Source organism: Labrus bergylta, chromosome 14, assembly GCF_963930695.1.
Source record: "Labrus bergylta chromosome 14, fLabBer1.1, whole genome shotgun sequence".
In the NCBI taxonomy this organism is placed as follows: Eukaryota; Metazoa; Chordata; class Actinopteri; order Labriformes; family Labridae; genus Labrus; species Labrus bergylta.
Genome location: NC_089208.1, coordinates 21,412,536 through 21,435,218, shown reverse-complemented (window position 1 = coordinate 21,435,218; position 22,683 = coordinate 21,412,536). Strand labels below are relative to the sequence as shown.

The 22,683-nt window shown below is 43.4% G+C and overlaps 3 protein-coding genes across 5 annotated transcripts; all 3 read right to left on the bottom strand.

The window, feature by feature from the left end:
- Positions 1–3,277: 3,277 nt before the first annotated feature.
- Positions 3,278–6,272, bottom strand: nhp2 (NHP2 ribonucleoprotein homolog (yeast)). The gene is made up of 4 exons (XM_020633360.3): positions 5,982–6,272; positions 5,431–5,500; positions 5,234–5,339; positions 3,278–3,989 (listed from the first exon to the last, which is right to left on the bottom strand). The coding sequence occupies exons 1-4, from the start codon at positions 6,145–6,147 to the stop codon at positions 3,864–3,866; spliced, it is 468 nt and encodes a 155-aa protein (XP_020489016.1). The 5' UTR covers positions 6,148–6,272; the 3' UTR covers positions 3,278–3,863.
- Positions 6,273–9,878: 3,606 nt separating this feature from the next.
- On the bottom strand, positions 9,879–13,241 carry LOC109983517 (cornifelin homolog B-like). Of its 2 annotated transcripts, XM_020633245.3 has the most exons (4): positions 12,480–13,241; positions 11,030–11,165; positions 10,342–10,499; positions 9,879–10,230 (listed from the first exon to the last, which is right to left on the bottom strand). In XM_020633245.3, the coding sequence occupies exons 2-4, from the start codon at positions 11,133–11,135 to the stop codon at positions 10,108–10,110; spliced, it is 387 nt and encodes a 128-aa protein (XP_020488901.2). In that variant the 5' UTR covers positions 11,136–11,165; positions 12,480–13,241; the 3' UTR covers positions 9,879–10,107. The 2 variants fall into 2 exon arrangements, with proteins under 2 accessions (XP_020488901.2, XP_065819142.1); XM_065963070.1 differs by lacking the exon at positions 12,480–13,241 and having other exon boundaries at positions 11,030–12,470.
- A 129-nt stretch (positions 13,242–13,370) lies between these two features.
- havcr1 (hepatitis A virus cellular receptor 1) lies at positions 13,371–21,255 on the bottom strand. 2 transcript variants are annotated; one of them, XM_020633243.3, is made up of 7 exons: positions 21,155–21,255; positions 19,227–19,565; positions 18,174–18,245; positions 17,918–17,976; positions 17,730–17,820; positions 15,881–15,908; positions 13,371–13,765 (listed from the first exon to the last, which is right to left on the bottom strand). In XM_020633243.3, exons 1-7 carry the CDS (start codon positions 21,186–21,188, stop codon positions 13,636–13,638), a joined length of 753 nt encoding a protein of 250 aa, XP_020488899.2. In that variant the 5' UTR covers positions 21,189–21,255; the 3' UTR covers positions 13,371–13,635. The 2 variants fall into 2 exon arrangements, with proteins under 2 accessions (XP_020488899.2, XP_020488900.2); XM_020633244.3 differs by having other exon boundaries at positions 17,730–17,817.
- Positions 21,256–22,683: the final 1,428 nt, after the last annotated feature.

The window sequence follows — 22,683 nt, the reverse complement described above, 5'->3', positions numbered from 1 at the left end:
GTTTGGAAACTAAAAGTGGAACGTTCTCTGCTCCTGTCGTCATCAGGACGCTTTTAACAGATTTAGTTTCTCGCTGAGAACAATAGTTTAAACAGAAAGCCCTGACCATTTAAAGAGACAAGAACATATTTATGATAGTTAAGTGTGTTTCATTGCTCCCTGTCATTGTTTTAATCCTCTGTCAGATTCAGACTTCTTCTTGCTCAGAGGCACGTCAGCAGGCAGCACTGCGGCGTGTGTGGTCGACCCACTAACCGCCAGGCTGATGGCTTGATGCCTCACATTTGCATAACGTAACACACGCACACACACGCACACACACACACACACACACAGAGTGTGTGTGTGACAGAGAGTGTGTGTTCAGGCCTGCAGCAGAAACCTTTAAACAAGAAAACAAACAGCCAATAGGAGGAGAGTATTTCAAATGCATCCAACATGAATCAGTGGGTCTTAAATAATTTATTTATGTTATAAAAACTTGTTAAATAAACTCTGGTCCCTCACCTCATTAGCTGACAGTTTTCTGGTCCTCAGATAGAAACTTGACAGGTTGTTTTACAGCGTAGACGTTGGCTCCGCCCCCACATGCAGGTACACTGACAGCTTTAATGAAGACGACCCTGTGTTTCCTGTCGCGTCCGTTAAAGTGAAACCATCTGATCCGGTTCAGGTGAGACCGTCGGGCGGCCTGTCTGTCTGTCTGTCTGTCTCTCCGTTGCCTCTGGCTCTGTGTTGACAGGAGTTTATGATCCTCACAGTTCAGAGATTTGTGGACGAGTCTGAACAGGACGGAGGGGGGGGGGGGGGGGTGGGCGGAGGAGAAACAATCTCTCTCTTCCTTTTTTTCGTGCCCTCAGGCTGAAGGATCGAGATCACCTTCAACTCCAACTGCTCTGACGGGTCACTAACACCTACATCGTCGTCGTCCAATCAACAGAACAGCTGACCTCTTTCTAAACGCCACTCGACCTTTACACTTCAGGGAATAATCAACGATCCACAGGACTGTACCTGGTTTATATAAGGGCTCGGGGCCAAACAGAAGGCCCCCCCCCCAGAGTCACAGTTAGGTTCAGGTTTATTGAAACACCTGAGGGGTCTTCAGGGCAAACACTGATCACACGTGGTGAAGGAGAGGTTCAGTTTTTAAGCTCCTCTAGAAGCTCTGACAGAATCCTAACGCTTCCTTTAAAGGTCTAGATAGGTCGATATTTTCCTGCTGAGCGTCATGTGTGAACACAGCTGAATGTTTCCCTCTTCACCCGGAGTTTCTCCTCCAGCCTCCTCGTATTTATTCTGCAGAAAGTCAGAGTGATCTGATGTGAGAACTCAGCAGGATATAATCAGGAGAATTCACCTGGAGCGAGTGGGAGGGGGTGGTGACGTTTATTCCCTGTGATCGCTGCACGACCATAGACTGTCTGCACGCCACCTCTACCATCTCTGTGCTCTAATGAACCTGCTGCATTATGTTTCATGTTCTCCAGTATGTTCTTCTCCACTCTTTAGTTCACATTGAGATTCTGTTAGTGGAGTGATAGCATAAAGATGAAGACATGGTGAACACATCTGTCCAATCATCAGAGAGATGTTGGGCTGACACATAAACAGGTCACATTCAGTCACTCTGTGTTCGACTCTGCAGCCTGAGATCAAACCTATAAAGTCTTTACACTCGTGTTTATGAAGTTTGATTTGGTGATCACAACCCTACATTTATTATTTAAAGTCTAGCATCAGTTTAAACTCCTGAGAAGAGCTATGGGTGTCTGACGCTCAGTGTGAAGCTAAGAGCACTTTGGGTTGGAGGGTTTCAGTTTTGAGCGCTGCCTCCCGGTGGTCATAGGAGGAACTACAGCTGTAGAAAGTGATACAACGCTGCCTCCGTGTGGCGGAAACATAGAACAGCAGCAGAGTGAACCACCAAAAAAACACATGTTCATTTTAAACCACACAACTATACATAACGAAATTAAAAAAAACAATATATTATTTTATTTACAACATTATGTGTGGATTATAAATTCAGAATTTTCACTTCTTAAAAATCTACATGTGATGTTAGACCAGGGGTCCTGAGGCCATCATTTTTATTTAACATCCTTTATTAATCCTAAGGGTTAATTCTGTTGTTACACTCTGAGAGACATGCTTCTCACTCTTGCACAAACAGCATCAGAGGAGAGATTTTACAGCGAGCTGCTAAACAGGGAGCACCATCAGAGCGGTTGGGGATTCGCTGCCTTGCTCAAAGGCTACCAGAACAACTTCCACACTTTGGTCCGCACCAGAACTTAAACAGACGACTCTCTGGTTCCCAACCCGACTCCTACAGACCGATCTACAGCTCTTAAACTTTTGAAATAGAATCCTCAGACTGAATATAAAGATGAAATCTACAAAAACAGAAAATGTTTGTTTGGATTCTGATGTTCTGAATCTGATTTCCATTGAAACGTTCGTATTACCGATGACCTTTAGAATTTGACCTTTTGTTTTTAAAACACATGTGGATGTAATAATGTTTCTCATCACATCAAATATAATCCACATCCAACTGACGAGTTCAACTTCTTCTGTGAAGATAAAATGAGCGGAACAAAAGTCGACTTGTTTCTGAAAACGCAGCGAGGAACATTTCAGACGCTTCCAGTCGACCTGTTCAGAGACGCCAGCACTTCAACAAAGTCTCCTTTGTTTCCTTGAAGTCTGATCATATGGTTAGAGGTTGCCGCTCCCCCACCTCTGGAACTAACTCCGAAAAACCATCATTATTTTTCGACTTTTGATGTCTTTCTGAAATCTCAATTCAACAACAAAAAATACACTTTTTGCTGCCCTGATGTTCAACAATATTATCCTTGTCTTTGCATTAATTTAGGACACCCTGTTCTATAAAATTACAATAAATTAACTGAAATTACAAATTACAATAAACAATGTAGGCTCAATTTAATAGTTTTGTTATAAGTCTACACTAATATAACTAAAGAAGAATAATCTAGGCTACATAAACATTTTTACAGAATGCATTAGCTACAAAAAAAGCTGTTCCCGCAAGATACCGCTGAGTAACCATGGTAACACACAGCTCCTGTTTCCACTGAGAGAGGGAAGTTAGTCCCAAAGCCTGGCGCTGTATTTCTACCCTACACCTTGATGAAGGGGACTTCATTCAGCTGAGAGTGTGACTTCTAACGGGGTGCACACCGTCACAGAATGTGTAGGGGATGGTTTGAAAAAGGGCCAAAGAGTGACAAAGAAACTACAAACAGTCAGTTCACTTTTTTAATAAAAAAAACTTTCATAAAGAATTCAAAGTAAACGTTTTAACAACACGAGAAACTCAGAAACCTCCAGAGAGTCTGAAGAGAAACCACAGAAGAAGGTTAAGTCTTTAAAGCTCCAAACATTCAAACTGAGAATCCAGATTGTTTCTGATTTATCCACAAAACTGTTGATATTTCTAAAATAAATTCATGATAAATCGTTTGTTTTAGAAAAAAGTTGAAAATTCATTTTTATCACCGTGCAGTGACATCATGAAAAGACAACAGCTGACTGTTTATTTACAGTTTGAAAAAAAGAAAAGATTTATTTAATCTCCTCGCTCTGACGTCCAGCACAATGTTAGCCTAGCTTAGCATAAAGACTGGAAGCAGGGGGAAACTGTTAGCCTAGCCTAGCATAAAACTGTTAGCCTAGCTTCGCCATCCATCGCCTGAAACGTCGTCATATTTACGTCTCGTTACGTTCATTAATCAGGTGCAGACACACAAACGTTAAAAAGACAACCGTGAGAAGAACAGGAGGGTTTCCTGTGATCTCGGCGCAGAACTGCTCTTGGATTGGCTGCCGCCTCAGAGCGGTTTGGGCAGGCCGCTCACCTCCTGCGCACACTCGTCGTACGCGTCCTGATAGTCCGGGTGAGGTTTGATCAGGATCACACACGTCGGCCTCTTGGAGCCCGCAGACGAACCCAGGTCCTGAAACCAGACCAACAAACATCAGACTCCACCCGCTCAGGAACACATGACGTCATAAATACATCAAGTCAAACATGGCCGCCGTGGATCGAAACATCTTGAAATCATTTTTATGTTGTAGCTTGAATCTGCATCGGCTGAACAAACATTTTAAACTGGAATAAAAACATTGACACTTTTAATAAATATTTATTCCTCTTCCTCTTTAACACCGGAACAACCAATAACTATAAATAAAATGCTGACATTAACGCCGTCATTACCGAGCGTGCAGCCGCCGCCATCCCACACTGCACGCCATCTGACGTGATTAAACATTCATCTCCGCTCAGTTTATTGCACGCTGTGTTGGCAAAGAAAGGGACGCAGAGCGAGATCTCAGACGTCGATTAAAGTCGGGTCATTACGACAAACTGCTGTTAAATAGGGCAAGCCAGTTCGCTCGTTAACCCTTTCGGACCTCATTAGTTCAGCAGCGTGGCGTTAATAAATTCATCTCAGAGTCGACTTCGTAAAAAAAAATTCTTCACATTCGTCTGATTCACTCGTCGACACAGCAGGAGGAACTGATTCATGTCATCGATACGGAAACGGTTTTAAAAAGCTCATTACTGGAATTTTAAACGTGGTTACAATTTGCTGATTAATCTTGACTTTAAAAAAGACGCAATTTGCAGGGATGTAACCGTATCGTCAATTTCACGACATCGTGAGATCTAAAGTGTCTGGATACCGGCGTGGACCTGTGGCGGTATGAAACGATAGCTTGACTTTTGTTTGAGCCTCAGCGAGAGAGCGGAGGGAAGTGGGAACTACGAAGACCAACATCCTTTGTAATCCGCTCGCTGCCTCAGCTCAGCGAAAACTTGTGTTAAACGTGAGGGAGGACAGCGACGAAGCTGTAGACGCTGCAGCTGCTTTTTAATCGCCGTGTGGAAGCGTTTCTGTTTCTGTGTTGAGAAATGAGAGGGGGGGAAAAGATGCTGACACCGACACGGAGGTGACCTAGACGACGAGGAACACGAGAAGCCACTCGGCGAGGAGAAGGTCCAGCCATGCCCAATACTATACAGGAAGTGTTTGCTTAACCCTGATATGGAGAGTGACGTGTTTGTTTAGGTCATGTGACCCGTCTCATCGCCCTCCTCCATGTTCAATATTATCACATCATGACATTTTGATATTGTTAGTTCATCTGCTGCAGAGCGCTAACACAGGTTGGACCAGAGGTGTGTTTGTCTCACCACTTTAGAGGGGATGTAGGCGTACGGCATGCTCCTGTCCTCGCACATGACGGGCAGGTGACAGTACACGTCGATGGGCAGCGTGTCTCCAGCCAACACCACGATCCTGCGCACACACACACACACTTAAGGTTAGTTTACACCTGCAGTGTAGCATGCATGTGATTAATGACATGTGACAAACATGGCCGCCTCACCCCTTCTCTCCTTTGTTGATGAACTTCTGAACTTCTTTTACTCCTCTGCGGATGTTCTTCACTTTGGCCGCTGCAACAGAATAAACATCATCATCAGTATGACGTCACCACGCGTTTCTGTGCATGCAGGACTCAGGACAACATCTCATTATTGATATGACGTAAGCACAATTATTATTGATAGTCCAACGACTCATACAAGATCTGATTTGATCACATACAGAGTGTAAAAACTCTGTAACAAACAAACTAGAGTTAAACTCGTTATTTTATAAACCTAGTTTGGAACAGTTTCCTTTAAATCACATGAACCCGCAGAGCAGCAGCTGATAGCAACACTACCTCTATGATGGCTTTTAATTAAAAATAATTATGAGCCGAATTAATCAGCAGAATCTAAAGATTAAATATGAATCCAAACTCTCGACCTGCTGCGGCCGGAAAGTCTGCAAACACACCGGAGAAAGTAAAAACCTGCAGATTTAAAAAGGGATTTGGTGATCTCTGAATAAAACAGTGAACGGACAGCAGAGAGGAGGATTTCATTGTACCCTTTTTGACGCATTTGTAGAGCTTCTTGCTGAGTTTTTTGGAGGCCAGAGGTTGAGCGATCGGGTTCACGTTAGCGACCAGATCCTGGTACGACCTCTCCGTCCCGTCCGCAGCCACCGGCTCCTCTGCGTCCACCGGAAGCTTCTCCTTCTTCGTCTTCGTCATTTCGGATCCAAATTAATCAAATAATTATCGATAAACGTTGAATGGTTTCCGATCTGAGTTCTCCGAGTGCTAACACAACCAGCAGTCTGTGGGGAAGCCGCACGTGTTGGACTTTCTTCTTCTTCTGTTCATCTCAATACAGAACACAACAGCGCCCCCCCCAGAGGACCGGAGGATAACAACAGACTGCACAGAATCAGAAAGACTTTATTAATCCTCAGGGGGACAATCGTTCGTTACAGTTACACTACACACAATAACCCCACACAACCCCGCTCTGTTGGACGTGGAGGTGGTACAGGTATCCTCATTTCTAATACCTGGAAATTCAATAAACTCTTCCCACTGAGCAACAACTCCTCATTTGAATATCACACAATCTTGGTTACTGCTCCTATTAAAATGTACATTGCTATTATTTACCGCCCACCAGGGTGTAATCTGAATGATTTTGTTGTGGAACTGGACATGCTACTCTCAGAAATCCCTGATGATGGCACACTACTGATTGTAATGGGAGACATGAATATACACTCTGATAAAGCCCAGGCAACAGACTTCCTTGCTCTCCTATCCTCATTTAACCTCACGCAGGTCCCAACTCCTCCTACCCACAAAGCAGGCAACACTCTTAATTTAATCCTGATTCGGAACTGCTCGACAGCAAACCTGACTGTCACCCCTCTGCATCTATCAGACCACTTCTTTATTCAATTCACAATCTCCTTGCCGGAACTCCCTCAGGCACAGCCACAAATGGTGTCATACCACCAAAACATGCGATCGCTCAAGCCAACTCAGCTGTCTAATGAGGTAATGGCTGCCATGCCTGCCCAAAAGGTCTTTACCGCACTCTCTACAGACGAGGCTACAGACACACTCTGCTCCACACTAGCCTCATCTCTGAACAAGCTCTGCCCTCTGGTGTCCAAACTCGCTCGCAAAACCCACCCTAGCCCATGGCTCACGGAAGTCATAAGAGAGCAAAGAGCAGGGCTGAGGTCAGCAGAGAGAAAATGGCAAAAATCCAAACAGTCCGCTGACCTCAATGACTATAAGCAAAGACTTGTCTCATTCTCCTCCAGCCTAAAAACGGCCAAGACAACATATTATCAGATCAAGATATGCAATGCCACAGACACAAGAAAAATGTTTTCTGCTTTTAACTCACTGCTTCAACCACCTCCTCCTCCACCCTCCGATCTGTTCACACCAGACATGTTTGCCTCGTATTTTACTGAAAAGGTTGCAACCATCAGTAACCAGTTTTCTGCCCAACTCAGCCCAAAGGCACCAACCAAAAGTGCCTCACTCGACTCATTCTCCTCTCTGACTGAGGATGAAATCTCTAAGCTTGTGCTAGACTCTCGGCCCACCACCTGTCCTCTGGACCCAATACCATCAAGCCTCCTGCAGACCATTTCCTCTCTGCTTAATGCTGCACTTAAGCATATCATCAACTCCTCTCTGTCAACGGGTGTGTTCCCCACCGCATTCAAGCAAGCTCGGGTCACCCCTCTGCTCAAAAAACCCACACTAAACCCAGCCCAGGTTGAAAACTACAGACCGGTTTCTCTTCTGCCCTCTCTGTCAAAAATACTTGAGCACAGTCTTTAAGCAAGTCTCTGAGTTTCTGTCCAGAAACGATCTGTTTGACCCAAATCAGTCAGGCTTTAAGTGGGGCCACTCTACTGAAACTGCATTACTGTCAGTAACAGAATCGCTACGAGCTGCCAGAGCTGCGGGTCAGTCCTCAGTTCTATTACTGCTAGACCTGTCTGCTGCCTTTGACACAGTCAACCATCAAATCCTCCGATCCATGCTCTCTGAACTTGGCGTCTCAGGATCTGCCCTCTGCTGGTTGATGTCCTACCTTTCTGGGCGATCCTTTAGAGTGTCGTGGAAGGGAGAAGTGTCCAAAGCGCACAGCTTATCCACAGGGGTACCTCAAGGGTCAGTGCTTGGTCCCCTTCTCTTCTCCATTTGATTCAATAATCTGCTCTCATGGCTTCTCATACCACTGCTATGCTGACGATACCACTTCCCGTCATTCCCACCAGACGATGTTACAGTCTCAGCAAGAATCTCGTCATGCCTTGCTGATATCTCTAAATGGATGAATGAACGCCACCTTCAACTCAATCTTTTAAAGACTGAGCTCCTTGTTATCCCAGCCAGTCCCTCTATGCAACCACAGATCAATATCCAGCTTGGAACAACCAAAGTTTGCCTGGAACCTGGGTGTCATGATTGATGACCAGCTAACTTTTAAGATTCAAGTAGCCTCGATTGTCGATTTGCCCTGTACAACATCAGGAAGATCAGACCTTACCTACACAGCTCCTGGTACAGGCTCTTGTGATATCACACATCGACTATTGCAACTCTCTACTGGCAGGTCTTCCTACATACATACATACTATCAAACCTCTGCAGATGATACAAAATGCAGCAGCACGACTGGTCTTCAACCTTCCTAAAAGAGCACACGTCACTCTGCTGTTCATCTCCTTACACTGGCTCCCAGTTACTGCTCGCATCAAATTTAAAACTCTGCTGCTCGCTTACAAAACAGCGTCAAAAACAGCTCCTCCTTACCTAAACTCTATAATCCAGGTCTACACTCCCTCCTGCCCACTACGCTCTGCCAATGAAAGGTGTCTGATCCAACCTTCACAACAGGGTCCTAAGTCTCTGACTAGACTCTTCTCCTCTGTCACCCCCGGTGGTGGAATGAACTTCCAAACTCCATTCAATCTGCAGAGTCCCTCTGCACCTTTAAGAAAAAGCTAAAGACCCAGCTCTTTCATGAATACCTACTAACTTAATGATGATGGTCTCGATATTATTGATGATGATGATGGTAATGACGATGGTTTTTGTTTGATAACGATGACTTATAAGATGGTTTCTATATTGATTAGAGCTCTCAAGAACTGCCCTCAATGTTGTGCTCTGCCTCTGGTCACTTCCTGTCAGCACCTGTGTGTCCAATCGGACTCAAAGCTGATCATTTGCTCTTACTGACATTGTTCCTTTTTTTCTAGATCCTTGCTTGTGTTGTACTTACTCTCTGATGTATGTCGCTTTGCATAAAAGTGAATCAAAGTGAATTGTAGAATTATAGAATTGTAGAATAAAGCAGCAGAAATATGTGCATATAAATATAAATCGTTTTGATAAACAGTTTAAAACACCTGATTATCTGATACTGCTGCTGTAATGGAGGTGCACCTGTGTGATGACGTAAATCATTCATAGCACAGAACAATTTTTTTGCAGCACGATTAAGGTCGTAGGTGTTCGTGGGTCTTTAGCTTTTTCTCAAAGGTGCAAAGGAACTCTGCAGATCAAATTAATTTGGTAGTTCGTTCCACCACCGAGGGGCGACAGAGGATAAGAATCTAATTAGAGACTCAGGACCCTGTTGTGAATCTCTCGTTGGATCTCGAGACGCCTTTCATTGGCGGAGCGTAGAGGGCGGGAGTGAGCGTAGACCTGGATCAGAGAGTTTAGGGACGGAGGAGACGTTTGTAAGCGAGCAGCAGAGTTTTACATTTGATGCGTGCTGTAACTGAACCAGTGGAAGGAGATGAACAGTTGAGAGACATGTGGAGAAACTTAACACTCAATTCTCTTTTTACCGTTAAAAACAAATGATATAAACACACAGATCCTCGATATGAAACGTCCGCCTCCTCGCCACGCTGCAGGATCATAAACTCATAGGACACCTTCAGGAAGTGTTTTATTACATTTCAGGATAAATGAAATAAGTGTTGCAAAATCAAAGAAATAAAAATACTTTAAAATAAATAAACACAAACATGAAGTCAGGAAACATTTAAACAATCACAGTCATTCACACATGAAGTCAAACATGAGTTATCTAAACATTAAAGAGCTCGTCGATATGTACGAGGATGGACAGGAGGCAACGATGTTAAAGCCATGATGTCATCAGCGGCTGATGATGTCACCCAGCACCGCGGGAAGTTCCCTGCTCTTCATCTCTCTGGAGATCTGACACCAGACGCAGGATTGACAGAAGACGGAGCACACACAGTCTGTGCACAGGCTGCCCTGAACACACACACACACACACACACACACACACACACACACACACACACACACACAAAGGTGTCAGGATAAACACACACACTGAATATAGATGAACAGTTCTGTACTCACTCTGATGCCATAGCGGTGGCGTACAGAGACCCTCATGGACATGGTGATGGGGCAGGTGCAGGCGCCGCAGATGTCAAGCAGGGGGAGACAGAGACACTGACCGAGTGCTTTAGAGGTGATACAGGCAAAGCAGGGACAACAACAGAACGCAAAACAGCCTGAAACACACAAACACAATTCTTGGTAATTAGAAACCACGCTGTAACGTATGCAACAGGTAAACGGGCTGTAACGTCTGCAACAGGTAAACAGACTGTAACGAGGTAAACAGGCTGTAACGCCTGCAACAGGTAAATGGGCTGTTACGTCTGCAACAGGTAAACGGGCTGTAACATTTGCAGCAGGTAAACGGGCTGTAACGTCTGCAACAGGTAAACAGGCTGTAACGAGGTAAACAGGCTGTAACGTCTGCAACAGGTAAACGGGCTGTAACGTCTGCAACAGGTAAACAGGCTGTAACGTCTGCAACAGGTAAACGGGCTGTAACGTCTGCAACAGGTAAACAGGCTGTAACGAGGTAAACGGGCTGTAACGTCTGCAACAGGTAAACAGACTGTAAGAAAATCGCGTCAGTCGGTGATGTCCCTGTCTCTGTTGTGTATATTATGACATATGACTGAAAAAATATTGTCTATGATATTTTTATGTCACTGTTGGGGAACCAGCAGTATAGAAAGTGTGAGCTTACATTCTCTGGTGTCGTTGCAGCAGTCACAGATCCCAGAGCTCCACTCTGCCACGTCATCAGAGAAAGCCCCCAGAGGATGAGGCTGCGTGCGCACGGACAAGTTCATTCTGCAGCACAACACAGGACACACAAACAACTACACACACGTACACAATTCATACTGACTGTTTAGAATATGTGTAAAGGTCAAATATACTTCCTTTTGAACCAAGCCTAAACAAGCTGCTACATCGTGAACGTAAATCTTCACAAAACAAGTACGCTCATGTGTCAGAAGGAGGGCTGTCAGACTATCATGTAACTGTCTTAAGCTGAGAGTACTTGACTTGCTGTTTGAGTTAAACGTTGCTTTTATTTTGAAATACAGTAAACAGCTTCCTGTAGATGGAAGCTTAGGACCTTAGGGTGCGTTCGAATTGTACCTCCTATCTCCTTTCACTATCCACTTTACCTTAACCCCGGGGAAAACGTCATGAGGTTAAGGAAAGATGTTAGGAGAATTCATAAAGGACTTAGGGAAAGGAGATCTTGTTGCTCTGACAATCCACTAGGCGACGTAATTAAATGCGACGGGCCGGCGGAGGTTAATGTCGTGGGTCTGCCGTGTTGAAACTACAATGTTCAGAAAATGGACTACAAAAAACACATCTAAAAAACATTCCATTTCAAGGTTGGGATTGAAATAAAAGCAATACAGACTACCAGGCTACAAGTGAGAAAAGTGAAACCATCAGCTTCCTGTCCACTCAGAAATCAACATCAAAATAAATATGAAATTAATTGTTACATTTCTGCAAGATATAACCTATGGATATAACCTACACAGAATGTTTTAAGCATACAAACGTACAACTGTACAAAACATTCTTAAGTGAATGAAATATGTTGAATAAAACATCATCTGGATAAAAATGTCTCTTATCTTTTTATCTCTTACATGATCTGTGTCACTTTACAATCATCGTTCATTTTCGTGAACGGTCGGATGCGCGACTCGCTTTAAATGCGGCCGCAAGGAATTGTGGGGCGGCATATCTCATCTCCTTTGGTAAAGGATGATCTAGTGTAACCTATGCTAAAGGATGTTATAAAGGAAGCATTGACCCACCTTTCCTTAGCTTTTAGAGAATTCGAACGGCTCTCATCATGGCCGCCACTTAAATGCTTCTGGGTCATTTCACTCAGTTAGGAACATTCCTAAGCTAAAATGACAATTCGAACACACCCTCAATTTAAATCCTGCGGTTCAGTTCCTAATAGTAATCAGAGATTCAGATCAGTGAGTTAGTTTGTGATGGTCACAAAGTTCAAAACTAAAACAGCAACATGTTTCATATTCAGTCACAACAAAGAGCAGAACACAAAGATGATCATCAGAGAGCTTTATCAACATCTAATCTGATCAAAACCACCAAAGAAGAAAAGAATGAGAAACAGGTGAGGATCTTACCTGTGTGAGTCGGACTCAGAGACTGATGAGCCAGATTGGAGGATGAGGTCAGACGGAGGTTTCTGATCAACCTGTCCAACTTGTCTGATGTCATTTCTCAGGTGAGGAGCCTGGAGGCGGAGTCTCTCAGAGGCTTCTCTATTTAAAATCACAAACACTGAACTGAACGAGATGAAGAAAATATAAATGTTTTTTATATCATATATGTTTTTGTAATTCTCTTAATACGGAAAACTACAGAAGCCCTGAGAGGACAAACGTAAGATAACTGAGTTGATCTCAACGGATTTATCAGGAAAAGAAACAACAAAAAACGTTGCTTTTCCTGAGATAGCATCTTCATCTGGTCGTAGCGTGTTACGAGCTAACGCTGGTTTCTCACGTTAACGAGATCATTCGGTTGTTTTCCTGACATCTTGACTCGTTTACATATCGAGATATTAAATCTCTTTTTCCTGAGATAACGAGTTAGATCTGATTGTTTTCTGGAGATTTCCTCGTTTATATCATTTTACGAGTTATACACAAGGTTTTCCTTTGATCTCGAGTAAATTCAGATGTTCTCGTGAGATCTTGACTTTTATGTTGTGCTCTCAGGATGACGCCGTTTTTTTATAAAGAGTTAATTTTCGTCTTTTTTCTGCAGATATCATAGACATAAACTTAGCATGAAAAAACAATGTTGTGATGTTTAGAAAACAAACAGAGATTTCTCATTATGACAGAAAAACGGACTCAAATTCAAAATATGGCTTCGGCCCTTCAGGACTTCCGTAGAAAATCTCTCAAATCTGTAAAGTATATGTTTTTATCAGAATTTATTGAAATAAAATACCTGAAAAAATGAAGTCAGACACAATGCTCATTTTTTAAATTAAAATAAAACAAAAAAAAGTTACAAGAATCTTTATTTTAGGAACCAGAAGTGACCATTTTTGGACAAGAGATAAAGATAGACCTAGATAAAGTATTCTCTCTGTTCTTAAGACGATAGAATAGCTTGAAGCTCCCTGATTGGTTGTGCCCTCCAGCAATTCCCCAAGCTGCCCCTTTAAATGTTCTCCTGGTGGCAGTTAGAGGAACTGCAGGAGCTCTGGTGATGAGTCATGATTATGTCCAGAGCTGGTCATGTGTTCAGTGGGCGGAGCTTCAGGGCTCAGGGGCAGTACTCATACTCTCCTCCGTCCAGCTGGTAGATGTTTTCCACGGCTGATCCTCGTCTGTGGAGCTGTAGCGTGGACGAGCTCTGATTGAACTCAACCGTACTGCTGACCTGCTGCGGAGGACTGAAACAAAGAAACAAACTCACTTTAACTTCAGCCTGCTTTGAATTCAACCATCATTTAAATTCTTAAATTAAATTATTGACTGATTATTATCTTCTTAAAGGTCCAATCAGTAAGATGTGTAGTGAGTGAAATAATAAAGTGACCTCACTATATGATCAGACATTAAGGAAACATGCTATGTTGAAGTGCTGGCTTCTCTGACAACAATGAAGCAGCCAGTATGTCCTCCTTCTAAGTTTAGATTCTGGTCCTGAATGCTCTGGATTTGTTTGGCGGTTTTAAGGCACCCCCACACGGCCGTTTTGGACGCCCCTCAGTTTGCCAGATATGACCAGTTATCAGGTCAAACCAACAGGTGTTGCAGCGATGGAAGCGGGCAAGAGAACTGGTTCAGATAGAAGTGATTGTACCCGACCTAAAAAGCCTCTGCATGTTTCTAATAAGCTCCACGAGCAGAAACGTGCTCAAACTAGGATCAATATTGGAGATGATTTTGAAAAATGGAGAGAGGTTAGAACACAGAAAGGTTTACAGACCGATGCAGAGCTGGATAAACACTGAAGCTTCAGTGTCCACAACATGGCAACCTGTGTGAGCATCGACTTTAGAGAGGAGGGGGGAGACAGCTCTCTACAATGTTTAGAATTTGGACTGCAGTACACATTTTAAACACTAGGGGTCAGAGTTACATACTGCTCCTTTAAATAACTGCAGTGAATACAGTTTCTTGGTCTTGTGACAGCAGCTGCTCGTCCTGTAGCTGCAGAGGGTCTCATGTGTCTAAACTGTGGTTAGGGTTCTTTGATAAACATCTTCGAGTGGTTTTATAACTGCCGTCTTCAGGTTGACGAATTTATGCACTGACATTTGTGGTCGTGTCGGTTGCAGTCCGAGCGCCTTAGCGCTCTCTGAATGTCACTTCATCATCAGTATGATCAGAGGAAACTCAGAGGTTTCCCTTCATCGCTCTCCATCTGTGAAACTTCCGGTTCGTGGTAACTATAAATCATATATGTTATTCTGAGCAGCGTCGTAAAGCACCTCATCTTTTCATGAAAAAGACTTCAGAGTGAAATCGTTTTCATATGTATGATGAAGACAGCACTAACAGTTAGCTAGCTTAGCATAACGACGGGGAGCAGGGGTAACGTGACCATACCCGTTTTTCAGCTGTGTGTCCCAAGTCCACATAAACAGCTATAAAGCCCTAACATGTCCCAGTTTTGAACAGTCCCTGTTCCGCTGCATCTTCATTTGCTGGTAGACCTCTGACTCGTGTGATGTTTGTCTATTGGTTAATACAGCAGCAGTAACGACATTGATCGACATATTTACAGACAAATCAGTGTTGTTAGCATGGTGTGTTGTTTTGGTTGATTCAAAAAAGGGACATAATAGGGTTTATAGGAGCCTAATAAACTGGGATGTCTGGGTCAAACTGGGAAGTGTGGTCACGCTAAGCTTGTTGCCTAACTTATAAATTCCTGCCAGGGGAAGCGAGCAGCATGTTTTTATAGCTTGACAATCGTATGTCTTGTGAGTCAAGTCAAGTTTGACATCGAACATATTTTTAAGCTTTCTGATCTTTCTGATTTAAAACCACATTCACCTGAAGTTTGTAGTGTTTATCGTTCTCTCAGGGATTTAAAACTAAATGATGCGTGTCTTTTTTTAACTCCATTTATTTATTTTTTGTTTAATTTGTTGAATTTATTGGACTAATCAGGATTGTGCAGCAACTGTAACAAAATGTGTTGATGATAATAAACTGTGATGAACGTATTGTCAGACTGATTCGAGGAGTGTCAGCAGCTCGACTGTTGGAAATGTTGAATGAATCAAGTGTTTCCTCTGAAGTCAGAGTTTCTGTTCTCACTGAGGTTTGAGGAGTTTCATTCTGAACTCAGCGAAGATTCGCTGAACGGCGTGAAACACGTCAGGATGAGGATGTCGATTGTTGGTGGTCTCAGACCCCCGGGTGAATCTGTCGACTCATGAGATGTGCTGAGTAATGACTTTTATCAACCCCGACGTCCTCGGCTGTAACGATGCTCTGAGACGAGAAGGAGAAGTTCACGTTTCCCAATCTCAGAGTCACATTATGAAACTTACATTTTGTTCAGTCGCCTCCATCGTCTCGCTGCAGAGACACAAAGACATAAAAAACATGTTAACCAGGGGGAAAGTTCACTGTGACTGACGCAGAGTTTAAAGAGAGCCGTAAAGATCCAACGTTAAAAAACAACATGCCAGTTCTTCATGAGAGGGAGCAGAATCTATAAATGTCACTATAAGAGGGAAACGGGAGGATGTGAAACCATTACAAATAGAGAGATCAGGTGAAAGGAAACAGAGTCACATTCGATCTCAATTGAAGCAGTTTAGAGTCATGGAGAGAAAGGCTGAAATATTTCTAAATATAAAACTGGGTCACATTCACAGGACCTCAATCATGTCGGACAGACCACAGCTTCATCCTCAGGTTAAGGGGGACGGACATGAGGACAGGCACCAGGACAGACACCAGGACAGACATGAAGACAGACATGAGGACAGGCACCAGGACAGACACCAGGACAGACATGAAGACAGACATGAGGACAGGCACCAGGACAGACACCAGGACAGACATGAAGACAGATATGAGGACAGGCACCAGGACAGACACCAGGACAGACATGAAGACAGACATGAAGACATACATGAGTACAGGCACCAGGACAGACACCAGGACAGACATGAAGACAGACATGAGGACAGGCACCAGGACAGACACCAGGACAGACATGAAGACAGACATGAGGACAGACACCAGGACAGACATGAAGACAGACATGAGGACAGACACCAGGACAGACATGAAGACAGATATGAGGACAGGCACCAGGACAGACACCAGGACAGACATGAAGACAGACATGAGGACAGACACCAGGGCAGACACCAGGACAGACATGAAGACAGATATGAGGACAGGCACCAGGGCAGACACCAAGACAGACATGAAGACAGATATGAGGACAGGCACCAGGACAGACACCAGGACAGACATGAAGACAGACATGAGGACAGACACCAGGGCAGACACCAGGACAGACATGAAGACAGACATGAGGACAGGCACCAGGACAGACACCAGGACAGACATGAAGACAGATATGAGGACAGGCACCAGGACAGACACCAGGACAGACATGAAGACAGATATGAGGACAGGCACCAGGACAGACACCAGGACAGACATGAAGACAGACATGAGGACAGGCACCAGGGCAGACACCAGGACAGACATGAAGACAGATATGAGGACAGAGCTGCAGATGGACATAAGAAAGAAGTGAGGGTTGTCCTGAGGACAAGACTGAATGCATGTGATGTGAGGACAGGTGTGAGGTAAAGGATGAGGACAAAGATGAGGAAAAATATGAAGATAAAGATGAGGACAAAGTTAAAGACAAACGTGAGGACAGATATGAGGACAAATTTGAAGTCAAAATGAGACAGACAGACATAACAAATGGTAAATGGATTTATATAGCGCTTTTCTAGTCTTCCGACTACTCAAAGCGCTTTTACACTGCATGTCACACCTACCCATTCACACACTGATGGTAGTGATCGCTATGTAGTATCATCCATCAGAAGTAACTAATCCCATTCACACACCACCACCAAAGCAGTGGGACCAATTCAGGGTTAAGTGTCTTGCCCAAGGACACATCGGACATGTTGCCCAGCTGGGGAAAGAACCCTGAACCTTTCGGTTGAGAGGCGATGACTCTACCAACTGAGGCACAGCTGCCCATAACAACAGAGCTGCACACGGACATGAGGAAGAATTGAGGGTCATCTTGATGACAGGACTGTATACAGGCTTAAGGGCCAGTGTGAGGACAGATGTGAGGACAGATGAGGACAGAATAGCTTACAGGTGTACGGACACTGTTGATGTCTGACTTACTGATATAGAGGACTACGCCGGCTGTTGCCATACTAATCAGCACCAACAAAACCAACACTAGAACGAGCATCAGATTGCTGCTCTCCTGCTGCTGTAAAACACACATACACACATATACATAAACACACATACAAAAGCAAGTCGGAAAATGTTCTGTTTTTTTGACACAAGAAGTTAGACCATCTCACCTCGCCCTTCATGCCGGCTGAGGAGGAAGTCACTGCGCTCTCTGTAGAGGTCAGCTGACCTGCAGAACCAAGAAGTGAAAGCAGATGTTGTGAGTGCAGCTGTGTCAGTGGATGATGTCATCACGAAGGAAAAACACATGACTGAGCTGAAATCTGTGCGAACTGATGCGGACTGACATGTGACTGTGTGTGTGTGTGTGTGTGTGTGTACGTGTGTGTGTGTACGTGTGTGTCAGTGTGTGTGTTACAGTTGTACCTGCTGTGTAGTTGTATGTTGGTCCTGTCGTCGTCTCTGTGTTTTGTGTTGTTTCTGTGGTTGATTGTTCATCTGAAACACAAAATCTATGTCAGGACGGAACAAAAAAGTGTCTTAGCGTCGACAGTATTCTCATGAGGAATTTTTTACTTATAACCGGAAATCTTCTTTGAACTTCAAACTTAGATACAAACATTTTATTAGAGCCACAAATCTGCTCGACTGTGTCACAAAGCCCATCAGTGTTTAGATTTCCTGACGTCCTTGAAGTGATCGCTCTGACCTCCATCCAACAAACATTTAGGAAGCTGTCAGACGTCTGAAGTGATCCAGAGTGAAGCCTCTGTGTGACTTATTATTTACTGTTAAACTGAGACTCAACAGAAACTGATGAACGCTCCTCGTGATGAACCAAGAAATTCAGATGTATAAAACTTTGTTTATTTACAAGAGTTAGCATTAGCATTAGCTCTAAAGTCTCTGTACCTCTCCTCAGTTTCATGTTTCGTAATTTCGAAACAATTAATTAATTCAATTCAAGTATTTGTTGAACGGAGGTCGGATCAATCGTTTTCGATGCATTCAAGGAAGAGTGGAAATCTAAGCACTGATTGGCTTTCAGACATGGTGCAGATTGTTCACTTAAGTGTAGAACAGATTGTTGGCTGTTCTCTCATGCTCATGGGTGACAGGAAGTCATCATGGTGGATTGTGTTCCTCCTGTTTTTGCTTGCCGTACAAACTCCAAAGATTCGTGATTGGTCGATACTTCTCAGACTGCAAACGTAGAAACCAGAATACTCTACAAACTAAAATTCAGACCCCGTAGAACAGATTCTACTTTTTTCATCAACAACAATGCAGCAGCCAGTATGTCCTCCCTCTAACTTTAGATTCTGGTCCTGAATGCTCTGGATTTGTTTGGACCAGAGAAGGCAGGTGGTTTTAAGCTCTCTTAACGTCTAGAATATGGACTGCAGAACCCATTTTAAACACTGCCAGTCAGAGTTACATACTGAACTTCACAAATTAACAAACCAACAAGTTTCTCACCTGTGTCTATGGTCAGGACAATGTGGTGTTTTTTGTCATTAAACCACCCCCTTATGTCCACTCTGCAGCCGTAGCGTCCAGCGTCTGTCTCTGTGAGGTTCAGGATGGTCAGAGAAACGTCTCCTTCGTCCAGTCGACCCAACAACTGATACCTTCTGGAAGCTTCTTCGGTCACTTTGTGTCCGTCTGTATAGATCAGCTGGTTGTCGCAGCCTGATGATGGAATAAGTCCTCGCCCCCAGCACACTGAACGCGCTCCATTTTCCTTTGTGTTGTACCTACAGGACAGAGTGACGTTCTGACCCACTCGACCAACGAGGTTGCTGCTGCATTCACTGGCTGAGGAGACACAATAAAGCCTGTAAATATCAGCGCCGTGTTCAGCAGAAAGATGACAGATGATGTCTGAAAACGCAAAGGAAGAACGATTCTGTTATTATGGGATTGTTTTTTTCATCCTCTAGTGTCTCCACGGTTGTGTACGTTCTGAAATCAGACCTGGGTCTAAACCGCTTTGATTGGGGGGAGGGGTCAATAAGTAATGTTGACTGGTCACTTACTCCCAGACATCAGGACTCGTTACGTGGGTCCTCGATTAGTGTTCTTTAGGACTGTAAGCTATAACATGCTATGTTTTATGTTCTCTAAATCTAAAGCCATAGTATCTAGTATAGTCCATATATAGTCCAGAAGCCCATGATGTTTTTAATTTGAACCCCCAGCGAGGATTGTGCTAGCTTGAAGCTAGCTTATTCAACGTGCCTGGGACCAGAAGTACATCACATGACCCGTAGTTTAGTTTGAGGCTAACGGGATCCTAACCAAGCCAAGGGAGTCATTTTCACGTGTTGGCAGAACCTGGTATTGCAGCGTCTGGTGATGCCGTTGGGCCCAAAGAGACTTTTTCCAAAAGCTTGTATCAGGAATGAGACGTCTATAAATCAGTGTATACATTCCTTTTTAGGTACATCATCTTCCCGATACGAACACTTAAATAAATAATTCGGTCCTAAAAGTTATTAAATACAGTTAAAGCTGAATTCAGAGATATTTTGTTGACATGATGAACGCAGATCTGAGCCACAGGACTGAACGTGCTCTGTGGGCCCAGTAACGAGTTCGACTGTTTTTGCTTCATGTGCCACCAAGCAGTTTTTATACGCATAAACGGGGCTCCGCCTCCAGCGCTGTAACCATTCCATAATTCGTGCAGGATACTGACAGTCAGGTTAGCATGCTGTATGCAGTACAACTTATCCTAGCATGTAGTAGGCAGTATGTTAATATGTGGTTTCACACAGAGCTACAGATTATTACATATTACAGATTTTATTTTTTTTACAATATTTTATTGTTTTTCTTCTCAGTCTGTGATCTGTTTTACTAAAGTTCACTCTGCTGAGTGTGCTAAGGTAGAAATGTCCCTCAGAGGGTTAGATACAGACCAAAGAGAACAAAAGATATGATAAGAAATAAAAACAAGAGAAACCCACCATGTCTTTGTTTAGTGCCTGTACTCTAATATCTGACTTCAGTATCTGTTATTATGATCTGCTGCTGTTTCTCATGTAACTGAGACAAAAGGTCTTTAATCATGTCACAGCTTCAAGGCTTTCACTGACTTTGATAGTGAAACACACACTTTGTATTAGGGATCGTAATATTTAAATAAGAAGGGGCTACCTGTCCATCTATAGAATGCAAAAAAACACAAAACATACCTTCAACAGCGGTTCAGAGTCAGATTAAATGACCTGCATTAAACAGTTTTTGCTCTTCTTTAAATCACATAAAAAGGAGAGTAACGGAAAGTAAACATAATTGATAGAAAGGGTTAACTATTTGATGCTTGAATTGTGACTTTCCAAGTGACTGCAGATGTAAATAACAAGAAGAGTATATCAAAAAATAAATATAAAGTAGCCTACTTGAGAGGAGGACGAGGAGCAGAAGTGTCTTCATGATGAACAGAGTCACACTGACAAACTGTCAGCCCTCGCATGCACCACATTCACACACCACAGCTGATCTGCACGCTGTAAAAAATTAACCACTGTCATTTTAAATGTAAAAATTAACACTGATGACTAACTTTGATTATTGTCACGTGTGGCCAGCTGATTCTCGTTGTTACTGTTTCTACTGTTCAATATGAGTCTGGTTCTGTTCCAGGTTTGTGCCTGTTCAACATGAGTCTGGTTCTGTTCCAGATTTGTGCCTGTTCAACATGAGTCTGGTTCTGATCCAGGTTTCTGTCTATTCATCATGAGTCTGGTTCTCTTCCAGGTTTCTGCCTATTCAGAATGAGTCTGGTTCTGATCCAGGTTTCTGTCTATTCATCATGAGTCTGGTTCTGTTCCAGGTTTCTGCCTATTCAATATGAGTCTGGTTCTGATCCAGGTTTCTGTCTATTCATCATGAGTCTGGTTCTCTTCCAGGTTTCTGCCTATTCAAAATGAGTCTGGTTCTGATCCAGGTTTCTGTCTATTCATCATGAGTCTGGTTCTGTTCCAGGTTTCTGCCTATTCAATATGAGTCTGGTTCTGATCCAGGTTTCTGTCTATTCATCATGAGTCTGGTTCTCTTCCAGGTTTCTGTCTATTCAACATGAGTCTGGTTCTGTTCCAGGTTTCTGTCTGTTTAACATGAGTCTGGTTCTGTTCCAGGTTTCTGCCTATTCAACATGAGTCTGGTTCTGATCCAGGTTTATGTCTATTCATCATGAGTCTGGTTCTGTTCCAGGTTTCTGTCTGTTTAACATGAGTCTGGTTCTGTTCCAGATTTGTGCCTGTTCAACATGAGTCTGGTTCTGATCCAGGTTTCTGTCTATTCACCATGAGTCTGGTTCTCTTCCAGGTTTCTGCCTATTCAAAATGAGTCTGGTTCTGATCCAGGTTTCTGTCTATTCATCATGAGTCTGGTTCTGTTCCAGGTTTCTGCCTATTCAATATGAGTCTGGTTCTGATCCAGGTTTCTGTCTATTCATCATGAGTCTGGTTCTCTTCCAGGTTTCTGTCTATTCATCATGAGTGAGGTTCTGTTCCAGATTTGTGCCTGTTCAACATGAGTGTGGTTCTGCTCCAGGTTTCTGCCTGTTCAACATGATTCTGGTTCAGTACCCTGACCATCTTCTCATAAATCTTCAGTAACCACAAAGAACAATCCCGGACTCTCACATCCTTCAGCACATTTATTTATGAATCCAGATCGTCTCTTCAAAGGCTTCACTATGAACTTTCTCTGTCCTCATTTCTGTTTTGCTTTCTTACATCAAGGTTTACTCTATGTGACACTGCCCTCTGGTGGATGAACCTGTAACCACTCAGTAACCTCCATGAACACCCTTAGCCCCCTAATGGAACCATCTCAAAACAGAGCAGTAGGGTACTCTGATTGTTTTATTTGTTTGCTAACTGAATATCAATCAATCAACATGAATTAGCAATATACAAATTAA